Source organism: Hippocampus comes, unplaced genomic scaffold, assembly GCF_001891065.2.
Source record: "Hippocampus comes isolate QL1 unplaced genomic scaffold, H_comes_QL1_v1.1 scaffold132, whole genome shotgun sequence".
NCBI lineage: Eukaryota > Metazoa > Chordata > Actinopteri > Syngnathiformes > Syngnathidae > Hippocampus > Hippocampus comes.
Genome location: NW_017805467.1, coordinates 1,592,351 through 1,605,001, shown reverse-complemented (window position 1 = coordinate 1,605,001; position 12,651 = coordinate 1,592,351). Strand labels below are relative to the sequence as shown.

The window sequence follows — 12,651 nt, the reverse complement described above, 5'->3', positions numbered from 1 at the left end:
GAGTGGAGTCGCCACAACAGTAATACCCTCGCCTCGCATTCTCATGGCCTCGCCATATCTTGGAGATTTCGAAATTTCGGCCCGAACGGAAGCCACAAAGGGTACACGTGTGCACACAAAAGGAAGATTAATCATTGAATGTCGAGTATTTGAATTGCGTTTTGTGTAAACTAATTCATGCTTGATCGGCCAAGTGCGTGCGTGCGTGCGTGCGTGCGTGCGTGCGTGCGTGCGTGTGTGTGTGTGTGTGTGTGTGTGTGTGTGTGTGTGTGGTGAACACACACACACACACACACACACGCACGCACACACATACACACACACACACACACACACACACACACACACATTTATTTATTTATTTTTTCCGGAATTTTCAGAAAAGTCCACTTTCATCTCTGCACTATACAACAAAAACAACGGAACTGACATTGTTGTTCCAAAAGTTATGGAGGGGACTGGATGTACAACCTGCGAACAGTGAAAATGAAGTGGGAGTATTCTTTTTTTTTTTTTTAATTATATCCCCCACAATATTCAAACAATGCAGATGAACATGAACATGTGTTCCATGTAAAATAGGATTAGTGGATGGGTTGGAAGGCTAAAAAAAAAAAAAAGTTTGAATATTGAAAACATCGGAACAAATAAATTGGTGTCTATGCTGATCTGTGCGAGCCGGGTAATATCATATATTAGGGCTGTCACAAAAATCTTTTTGGACTCGATTATTCCATCGATTATTTTATTGGGTAACGGACACCCTACATCATTTTTTTCCCTCTTCGACAATGTCCTTTAATTCCGAAGGCTGCGCCACATTAAATTTGAGTTTGCCAAACTTGACATTTGAACACTATACCAACTGTTTAGCCATGTGGATGCGCTTTGGAGGAAGCTATGCTAAGTCTCCCAAACAAATTTAAATATGCACAACAGACTAAAAAACATGCTTTACTCCCCGTTTAAATAGTGATCAAACTAACTGTGATCTCAATCTACAAATTGATAGCATGCCTTATTGTTGGCCAACGTTTATTGCAGTTCCTGGCCAGCCATCCAAATTTCAAGTTGGAGATGTATCTGATACCAGCATTGAACTGACCTGGGAGCCAGCCTTTGACAAAGAAGGAATTATAAGTTATGAACTTCGCTACACGGAGGGGAATTTTGGTTCTCAGGTAAGCATTGCAGTGATGCAGGGACTAAGATGTACGTATTTCATCATTGATGATGATCCTGCTGCTGCTGCTGCTGCTGATGATGATGATGATGAAGACAACAAATTTTCTCATTGGCCATAGATCAAGAAAACTTTTGGACCTACATCCTCATACATAGTGGAAGGTCTCCGGCCAAACACGGAGTATCACTTCTCCCTCGCAGCTATCTCCAACAAGGGTATTGGAGCGTTCACCAACGACATGTCACAGAAGACTTTACAAGCCAGTATGTAACTTTTTTTCAATATTTCTGCTCCATTTTGCTTCCTTAACCAAATATTTGTCTCTATGCAAAAAAAAAAAAAAAAAGCATTGTAAATGTTCTTTTCTCTGGTGTTGAATTCTGCATCAATTTTGAACGATGTTTTCTTCTTAGACATAACAGGATTCAAAGCTGAGCTGTGTTGATTCATATTTTTTTTTTTATTTGACTTGTTTCACCGTTGTGTGCATTTACACGTACAGTAAATTAGCAATTGATTCATTTGGCTGAATTTAGACTCTAGACTGAGTGTTTTACGACCTTTCCAGTGTGAATGACCTTACTGGCTGATATAGCTGTGGTTCCGGATGCATAGGAATCTGCTCAACATTTAATCAGTATGTGTGCTGACATGTGCCAGTTCTGTTTCAAGTTTCTTCTTTTCTTTCTCTTTGATTTTGTTTTGAAATGAGCAAGTGCACTTCAATCCATATCACGAAGACACAAAAAATGTCACCTGTGCTTTAAATCCACCAAGGTTCTCTTATGAACTGGGTTACTATTGGGAATGATTTCTGGGAGTTTGGTCACTAAAGAAAAAAACTGTCATCCAAATGTATTCCTGAATTCCTGTCTACAATTAGAAGAAAATACAAAATCCTAAAAATAGAGCAGAGGCTTCCATTTAAGGGCCTTTGTGAATATACACAATTTATATTTAATTTGCAATAACGTGATGAGCTGATTTCCCTAAATGCTGTCATTGCCCTGAACCCATCCCAATTGAAAGCAGACGCTTTTCTTGATTTAAAATTGGATTTTATTTCAAATTTGATCAGATTTAATTCAGGGTTGTTGTTTTTTTCCCCCTGCACATTATTTTCAGGAATACAGTACCCCACTTTAAAATGTTAATATGAACACTGCCCATCCCTAATCAGTGAAGGACAAAGCATCCTTATACAGTGGTACCTATACTTTCAAAATTAATTGGATCCGGAAGAAATTTCTTAACTAAAAAATGTTGTAAGTAGAGACGCGTTTTCCATGTAAATGACCTAATTCGTTCCAAGCCCCCCCCTCCCCAAAACTCAGACATAAATGTTTCCTAAAGCACAAAAATGCATCAAAATATGTAACAAATACATGTTACCATTAGACTATTCCACAATAAATGAGATTTCTGCATAATGTAAAAAACAAAGAATAGAGTAAAGAATTAAAATGATATTCACCCATATATCATTTAACTTTTAACTGCGTCGTCATTGTTTTTTTCCCTCTTTAGTCCATGTAGAAGTCCCTCTTAGCCAATTGGATGCCAGGATGATGTTCGGTAATAGCCAATGGCAGAGCAGCTACAGTATAAGTATGTTGCATTCAGGAAACTCGGAGCTGTGGGTAGCAGCCCACTCCGTATTTTTACCTTTCGTATCTTGAAATTTCTTCCGTAACAAGAGGCAATATTTTCCTGTTGAGACGTTTCGTAACTCGAACATTTCATATGAAGAGATGTTCATAAGTAGAGGTACCACTGTACATCTGTTATGTCACATTAAAAGCAATGGTCTGTTGATCCTCTGTGACAGTTGCCAAAGTTAACTTAGATTTCACTCAAATGTCGACTGGCCATTTTTCTTTTTCAAATATAGCTATCAATGCCCACTTCCCACCTAAACACTTTTTGTGATACTAAAATTACTGGTGCATAGGAGAGCCATGGTGAAGGAGAAGACAGCCTTTAACACATTTTCTGTTTCTACCAGTGCAACTTGTTGGCTGCCCCACACTCGAAAATCTGGGCACCGGAACTTTGAAGCTACCACCTCACTGTTATTTTTTTTGTTTGTTTGTTTTTTTTTTGTTTTTGTTTTTTTTCTGAGCAGCAGAGTTACACTGACAGCGCAGCTTCACGAGGAGAGCGCCAGTTGCATGCGACACTCACTCCTACCCCCAGGGGTGCTCTTATGAATCTATCATTGCATTGTTGATCGTTCTAGGCATGGAAATATACTTTGTTCTTCCAGCTCCATTCCTCACTTGGTGTTTCTTGGGTGTCTTTGTGTCCATCATCACCTGTCACTGTCTGCTATTTCCTTAGCTGTGTTTTTATTCTTGAAATATAAAGCACAACCCTATTGAACTGAATACACACTCCATCCTACATCAGCTTATTCAAAACCTCCCCCACCCGCCCACCTCCCCTTTCTGTTTTTGCCACTTGTTCCACTGTGAAAAGGAACAAAGCTCTCCTTGGAATGGCCTTGCTAACATTGCATCCCCTCCGTCGTATTTTGGGTCTTTTAAAAAAGTTTTTGAGTTTGTCCTTTTCGTTACTTTCCGTTAATTTATGGGTTATTCAAATGAATATTAGTTTGACATTGTGTCAAACTGTAGCCTGCTGCTGTGTCTTGTTTATTTGGTTTTTTTTTTTTCAGTTAAGTCTATCACAGCCAGTTGCAAGCATAGTGCCAGATACAGTAGATGCTGAAAATGCCCCATATCATGGTCCAAGACAGGATTTTTAAAACGAGGTTTCTCCACAATACATGATTACAGTGGATAGAAAGGATAACCAGAATGTTCATGGGAGTGTTGGTCCATATTTGAAGTGTTGAGCATTTTTTTTCCACCTATATTTGCATATCAGTGCTCATTTCTTCCTCTCTAGTTCTCCTCTCTACTTTTTCTATCCATTCCACTTCTACGGTTCTGCCTTTTGCCTGTGAACTCTCTCAGGAAATATTGTTAAAGGGGCGAATGTGGGAGCCAACACTCAGCTCTCAAGGGATTCCCGTTGGGATCTTACTGTGTAGGTCAGAGCAATCACGGTCTAAAACCGAAAAAAAAAATATAGGTGACAACACATTAAATCTTTTGGATGTCAGAAGGTAAGTGACTTTGTGGTTGTAGGGATTCAGTCTGCCTTTCTCGAAATCCCCCCAGAGATAACTGGTTGTTATTTTACTTTTCAGACCTCACATTTTAGTAGTAACTTGCTCGTATGTCAAATCATATTGCTGCTAATTTCTGATATCACTGCTAATTGGCTTCCCATTCATGTCAGAAATGGTAGTACCTCTATGCATCCAAGCCTGCGAGAAGATACAATGTAGGCCACCTTTCATGTTTAGACTAGTGATGTGCGATTGTCAGTGACATGCAATGCAGAAAAAATATATATATACCTGGGTATATATGGAGCTCAATTCCCTGGCAGACCGAAATCTTTCACCACGAAGTAAAAACAAAGACAGACAAGTCAAACGTAATTGTCCAATATCTGTTATATGAATAGAAAATAACTGTGTATTGTTAATTTTTATGCTCAGTACTGCAGCATCACCCAGGGCTATTGTTCTGGGGACCACTTTGTCGATAATATGCAGTTGTAAATTACATTATTAATTGCCTTTTCACCTTTGGACTTAAATAGCCTCTTTGGGCGTCCTGTTTGTTTGATAGTGAATAAAATAGATCCAATATTACTGACAAAAGTGGCCCTCGTTCAGAAGCAGCAAGGCCTCTTGGGTTCAGGTGTCATCGTCAGCCCAGATCCTGTGCCTATTTGTTGTGAGACTGTTCAGACGAGGCTGGATCGGGTCCACAATTTGAGAAGCGGGCAGGCTCCCAGGCTCCCTCGTGCTCTTACCCAGTTTTAAGACATGGTAATAGGGCATGAGTTGGATCCTGGGAGTAGGTGTTAGCGGACTGCAGGGCCACAAAGTCACAGATAGGAATCCCATTTCATAGCTTCAGAATTAATTTCATGCTTTGCTATATGAGCTCTGACCCATCCCCTTGGATTGTTAGGCTTCATGCGCTAAGATTATACCTCGGAACTGCCAGTGGCCAGTCGAGCTCTGTCTCTCAAATTAAATCGGTGGATTCTAAATCCTCCATATTTAGCCAAACAAGCCGTTTAGCCTTTCCACTTACTGTAATTACGAGAGGTTTTTAGATCTATTGGAGCATTTGTTTTAAATGCAGCATGGACATTTGGAATCAAGGAAGATTAATTTTATAATGATGCCCAAATGTGACCATCCTGCTCATTGACACTGCTGATGTGAACACATTTCCCATGCAGGCTGTGAGATGTGCTTTTTCGCTGATTACAAATGCTTTGGTTATTTGTGACGCATCCAATGCTGGCCAGTTTAGCTGAAGTGTTCATCTCCACACACACTATGAAAATGAAGCCAGTTTCAGCCTGATTCTGAGTGTGCCAACTCAAATTTGAATTGGGCTGATATCAAATCTTGTTAGGCGTTAATCCGGTTGTATGAAGCTTGCATGAATCACTTAGTCTGAGAAATTGAATTTGATGGTATTCCAAGTTCAGAATCGATTTTCCAAACTCCATCACAGTTCAATGGCAGATATTCATTTACCATCCTGCGTTCACAGACTGCTAAAACAGCTTTCTTCTTCTTGACTCGTTCGGACAGTTAACCACCACTTGAAACGTACGATACCAGCATCTACAGTTCTAAGGTGAAATAGCAATAACGCAAACGCTAGCTGTTAGCAGTCAATTCGTGACCTCCAAATCTGTCTGTGTTGTGTGAACATGACAAATTTGCAGCAGATGATTAAATTGTACACTTCTAAAATTGTACAACACATTCCCGGCATTTAGCTACCGGTACTTTGATTTGATTGGTTCTCTGGTGTCAGAGTCAAAGAGAAGAATAGTAATGCAGACACCTCAAATTATTTGGCATGGAACTTCTGGAGAAGTTTCAAAAGACCCTCAAGTGAAGCATTAGCGGAGGTTCTCGTGTAGTTCTCGAATCCATAATCCTACTGCTGGTCTTGTTCATGGGTAATGCACTTTATTAAAGCTCTGCCACAGCCAGTCTTAAACCATCATCCAACTGGCCTGTGCACAGCGATAGCTTGCGCTCTCTCACATTCACAGCCTCTTTACTTTATCACAAAGACTGAGGACTGAGCAATCATTGTTGACGTGGGTAGTTCTGCAAATGCAACAAAAGTGGTGGAAATAAGCTGAAAGGCTCCAAATCCTGTAAGACCGAAAGGAAATAAGCCCATTGGACACAGAGAAAGGATTGCGAGGTCTTGACCTATTTGTTATGTACCACGAGGGTCTCTGATTGCCCCAAATCTCTGGTTGTTATTTCATGCATTCGTTCATGGACTTGTCTTCCAAAAAGTGAAAACATAGTCAGATACAGTATCATTAACCTTGAATGAGTACATACAAGTTACAATCAGTACGAGTTATTTCTCCTTTGCCCTGGTCATGTTCGCTAACATAACAGCTTCATCAAGTTTTATAGGCACATTTTATGAAATGGGATTCATTTAAACAATAAACAAATGAGTGTTTGTGTTGTGTGCCTGCCCCCGCCCCAACATGACAAGCCTCCCCTCTCACAGTCTTGTGGACCCTCCAGCCCAAAAACACATGAGTATTAAAGCAGCCCTGCCTAAAGCAAAAAGCGGAACTTCTGGCGCTCCTAAATTGGGTCCTAAATTGATGTCCACATCACCTCAAATTGAAGATGCTGTACATGACTAAAACACTTGGATGTTTGTCCCTCTAACTGGCTTGAATGAAGGGAAGCACTTGCTGTAGTCCAGGGCTGGTGGTAAGAAAGTCGTGAAAATGTAGTGTTTGTGGGAGCCAGGTACGTATGATGCAGACACTTTTTGTTATTATTTCTCCCCGTCCCCCCTTTTTTTTGTTTTTTTTTTCTGGTTGTGGAGTATTCTATTTGTCCCATGATTTCCATTGAGTTCCTATTTCAAATTAACTCGTTTTTTTTTTCTTTTTTTTTTTTTTTTGAGTGACGTGGGTTACATAGAAGGTCATCTCCCTGTATCCCTCTTACGTTCATGATTTATTCCATTTGAGTTTTTGTGTGTGGAATGATTTAAGTTCTGCCTGTATTTATTTTGTGTGTTGGCAGTTGTACGATTTTTACATTCAACGTAATAATGAACAGTGCACAGTATAGTGATAGAAGTGAATGGTTATACAAACCACTAGAGATAGGAAATTGTCCTTTACCGCATATAATCCCAAATTTTTATCACTGCAAGGAATGCTGCGTGGCCAAACACAAGCTTTCTCAGTGCTTGCTACAAGTAAAATGTATCAAGTGTAATGTGGAAGTTGACAAATTTAAAAAAAAAAAAATCGACAGAGGAAAATATTTTTTGGGGGAAAAAAGATTTTTATTTATAATGGGTAAAACAAGACCCCTGGCTTGCACAAAGAAGTAACACCCATATATCAAGCACATCCTCAGTAAACAAAGATCTTGTGCAAAAAACTAAATAACTGATCAAATGAAATTTGGGATCTTTTTACATATAAAGGGTAGTTAAAGCATCTTGATTCATTATTACAGCATACGTTTTTGTCACTGTCCATTTAAGTTCATATTTGCTTGATTATTATTTTTTTGTTTATTTTGTTTCAATCCAAACTTTGCATCCTTGTTTGTTCCCTCAATTCTGTTAGTTTAAATTATTCTTATTGTTTTATGACCCAAGTTTCATATTTTCCTTTTTTTTCATTTTCTTTATCTCTCCCATCTTTGTATTTTTTGTTTTTCACCCCACCTTCCCTCTTTGCCCATCCTCCTGGTCCTCTACCCCCTTTTTCTTTCCCCTCTGCTTTCCTTTCTGTCCTATCCGCCTCACCAGATCCCTCAGCCCCCCCTCAAGACATTAAGTGTAGCAGCACCAGCTCCACCACATTGCTGGTAAGTTGGCACCCCCCGCCACTGAAGAGTCAGAATGGTCTCCTGGCGGGGTATAGGGTGCGCTACCAGGTGGTGGAACAGTCAGAGGGCATCAACGGCGATGTGGAATCAATGGAGGAGCCAAGCGTGCCTGCCACCGAAGAGCAGGTGCTGCTGCAGCGGTTGGATAAATGGACCCCGTATCGCATCACTGTGTCTGCTTTCACGGTTGTTGGGCCGGGCCCTGAAAGCGAGCCATTAATCTGCCGGACCGATGAAGACGGTACATAAATGTCTGTTTTGTAGTAAACATGCATTCACTTTGTTTGAATGAGCATTCACAAAAATGATGATCGTGGAAAAATAAATGATAGCTTGCTGAACAAATTGCCCCTACATCTCGTGATGTAATCCAATCACATTGCACATCCATCTATCTTTGATAACGCTTACTCTCGCTAAGGGTAGTAGAGTTGCAGGTGTGCTGGAGCCTATCCAGCTGACTTCAGGTGAGTGGTGTATAAGGGTGTGGGTACACCCTGGACTGTTCGCTGATCAATCGCAGGGCACATATAGACAAACAATAATTCAGACTCACATTCACACCCAAGGGCATTTTAGAGTCAATGAAACTAATGTGCATGTGTAATAGAAAGCTCATGGAAAGAAATCACTTTTAATCACACTTTTGTTTGCGTGATTCATTCACAATTACCACGTTCTAAACATTATTAACCACATTTATTGTGTCATGGTTCTCCCAACTCTATGCGTCCATCCTTTTTGAACGGAATCCCATTGCTCAGCCGAGACCGTTTAGCGCTTATGGTTGATTTCCCCCTGCAAAGCCATATTTGTCTAAGTTTATGGTAGCAACAGTAACCTTTAAATTTGAAATGAAATGAAATTACTTTTCTCATTAGAAATGTTTACTTTTGTGTCCTTGAGCATGTCCAGAGACAGACTAGGACCAAAATGTGGCCGGGAATATTCGGCGCCGGGGAGGGTGGCTGACGTAAACGGAGATGTGGAGGAGGGAAGGCGACTGGTGACTGTTGTGCGCTGTAATGTAATCGTTGGGCAGGGGGTGCGGGTTTTTTTTTTTTTTTGTGTCGTCTGTGGTCAGTGTGTGTCATCATTGACAGCATTCATGATCATAAAGTCATGGATGGTAGCAGTCAGATGAACCCAGAGAATATCCAACAAAACAAAAGGAGGGCTGGACACAGTCAATCAGATTATGAAGCAAATGCTTCCGGAGCTGGCCTATAATAAAATATGATCAATGTTGCTGCCCTCAACTTCTATAACTTCAATCCACAGCACCTTGATTATGTAGTTATCGCCGACAGAGATTTGATATGTCCAGTAATATTTCAATTCGTTTGGTCATATTTAAAAAATGTACATAAATTCAACAGCTCTCAGTTATCAGAGTTATCCCCTCTTATTGTGACATGAACAAATATTACGGTAATTACAAAATCGTTTGGCTTCACTGAACCTCATCTCTCAAGTGTGAACGTGATTTTTGGTAAATAAAGTACAAAATATGTTCAATGATCTATGATCATCAAAAACAGAATATTTAAAGACTACCGGTACTTGATACAATAAATGAAGGTAGGGCAAATGACATGGCAAATGAATGCAGGTCATTTTGGGCTTGCATTGGGCATCAGAAGGACAGTTCACATCAAAACGTGAAATGATGTAGATTATAAAATAAGCAAATTAATAAACTTGAAGTTAGTGACAGATGAAGCTAAAATAATGTGTGCAAAGGAAATGAGTAAAACAAGTACCGTCAGCAGAAACGAAATGACAGAAGCTACAACTCAACTATCAAAGAGATAAACGGCTCGATGTGAGCCTGTCGCAGCACATGAGAATCAGACAGATGGCTGGCATTGGCTTCTCCCAAATCCTTTCCACTTCTATTACCAGAGCACTTGGAGCCTTCTGTACACCCCTGATAGAGCTGAAAGTTTAGACACACTTATGTTGGTTTCACATACAAGCCTTGGTGTTTGCAGAGGATGACAACCGCAGCATGCCCAAGAAATAAAAATAACCTATTGTCAATGTTGTAAAAGACACAGACGTGGTATTTATACAGCGACTGTACACAATGATGACAAAGGATATTTCTGAAACTATTGACCGTCTTTATTCGATTCAGTTTTCAATGGTTCAATATTTTTTGTTTGATTTTTAAAACAGTTTCCATTGTACGTGTGTATTTTAAATGTTTCTTGTAGTTCCTGGCAGCCCTCCAAGGCGAGTGGAGGTGGACGTCTTAAACTCCACTGCACTTAAGGTGATGTGGCGTTCTGTGATGCCCGGAAAGCAGCACGGTCAGATCCGTGGCTATCAGGTCCACTATGTTCGTGTGGAGAATGGAGAGTCCAGGGGCCTGCCCCTCATCAAGGATGTCATGCTGGCTGATGCCCAGGTAAGACCATCTTGAGTATACCAAGTGGCTGTGCACTACGTATTCTTTCGTAAGGTGTGTCTTTGAAGTTATTTTTCAATCATGGTCCAACCAACAAACTTTCACTGACTCAATAGGAGTGACAAGTAAGGCGCATTTTTTCACACACTACACACTGTATCTAGGTCAGCAAAGCAACCGTGCAAATATTGCTGGAGTTGGGCAAATCATCCGGGTGCGCTTCCCGCTTGGATATCATCGTATTACTGCAATATTCTGAACTCCCTCTTCCCATAACAAAAACTGTAATCAAAAGCTTCGCTCATCTTTCTCTGCAACATTTCCTTCATGGCTTTCATTAGGAATCTCTGGACCCTTTGTTCATGGCCACATCTGCAGTAAAATGATTGTGCACTTGAATCAAATGCAAGGACAGAAAGGCACTGCTGATTGTTGTTGTAGTTCTGGATGAAAAAGGAAAATTGGCATGAAGATGATTCACTTCAAATGACTCGCCCATGGCAGCGCGAATGTTTTTATTTTTATTTTTTAAGTAGTTCAAGCCTACCAAAGTGACACCTGTACAGGCGCAATCAGCCAGCCAAATGAAAACATGAGTGGAAACCACGGGATGTGATTTGGGAATAAATAAAGACCTTTTTGGTACATAAATGAGACACAGCTCTAACTTTACACTTCTGCCTTCACATTCAATAAAACTACAATGACTTTGAACATTTTAAGTTACAGTCTAATACCAACAGCCCTATTAAAAAAAAATGTCCAGACAAAATTGGACATTTTTACTGCAATTACCTTTTATGATGACAAAAGGCTTGAACGCTTCTCGCGGTGCTTGTGGATTTTCCTGCACTAGAATAACATTGTTAAACATTGTTATGCCCTAAAGGCAGACCTTTTCTCTTCTTTTTTTCCCTTGTGGTATAAAAAAAACAAACAAGTGACCTACTTTCTGCACCCAAATCTTGAATGCTTCCATCTCTCACAATCCTATTTCTTCCTTTTCTGCTCTCTCTCCTTTAAAAAAAAAAAACAAAAAAAAACATTGCAATCTCTCCCATACTCTCCTCTTTGGCGGGGGGTTGTTAGTGGGAAACGGACGATACAGCTGAATATGTGAGTACAAAGTTCCACTTGAGTGCTTTGTGAAGTTGGGAAAATGTAGACAGTGGCTATTCCATCAGTCTGGCATGATTTTACAAACTACTTCGATCCTTCATAAGTTTGGATGCTAAGTCAGGGTTTAAAACTGGATACTTGGTCTTTCAACCAAGGAAAAACACTCAATGTCAATAGCTGATGTACTACCCACTGTCCATTGTGCCTGAAGTGATATTTGCTGTGTGTTGTTGAAACATAGTGTCTTGTGCTTGAGTGTTGGTTTCTTTAGTGATACTTGAGAACAATAGCGGTCCCTTCTTTTGAGTGTTATCTCTTTTATTTTGGGCAGAATTCGGAAACCGTAAATTTTGCCCAACATGCATGCATTGATCCTTTCAACGCGGAAGCATCCGTTTAATGATCCTGATTTCCGTACAAACCCTGGTTCTTCTGCATTGTGCGTAAACCATTTAAATTGCCACACAGTGCTTATAGCTCATTTACTTTTATTGACCTCACCCGTCTGTCTGCCAGGCACCCTGTTAGAAAGTTCATTCCTCATTCATTCAAGGCTACTCTCTTGAAAGATTCATGAGAATTGATCAGAAGGCTTTCCTTCAAGAAAGCTAAAGGAAACACAATGGCTGATTTAAAATCTCAGACTGAAGCGACCATTTACTGTAGTGGAAATGCATTTATGGCAAAGTTAAATCATTGACCAGCATCTATCTAAAGGGATATGCGGTACTTTCGATTTACACGTCTAATATCCTTTTCCCATATTGGAAACTGGAAGGTATTTTCTGAATGGATTGCCCCTCAAATACCCACGGGATGTGTAACACTTAATGCAAAGACCAGTAGACGATCAATCAATATGAGGTGTACGAAGTTAAAGTGAAAAGGTGAAAATCTTAATATAATATTTCGCCCGTATGTCTTCATCTTATT

General features: G+C 40.1%; 1 protein-coding gene across 15 annotated transcripts in view; it reads left to right on the top strand.

Annotated features, from left to right (window-relative positions):
* Positions 1–12,651, top strand: part of ptprsa (protein tyrosine phosphatase receptor type Sa) — a 237,882-nt gene that overhangs the window by 176,735 nt on the left and 48,496 nt on the right. For 6 of the 15 annotated variants that reach the window (XM_019875182.1, XM_019875183.1, XM_019875180.1 and 3 more), the window contains 5 exons: positions 1,045–1,181; positions 1,305–1,449; positions 8,107–8,427; positions 10,406–10,599; positions 11,689–11,715. In XM_019875182.1, the coding sequence (XP_019730741.1) occupies positions 1,045–1,181; positions 1,305–1,449; positions 8,107–8,427; positions 10,406–10,599; positions 11,689–11,715 (824 nt within the window). The remainder of the gene's footprint in view (positions 1–1,044; positions 1,182–1,304; positions 1,450–8,106; positions 8,428–10,405; positions 10,600–11,688; positions 11,716–12,651) is intronic. The other 9 variants (XM_019875190.1, XM_019875188.1, XM_019875194.1 and 6 more) reach the window with 2 other exon arrangements.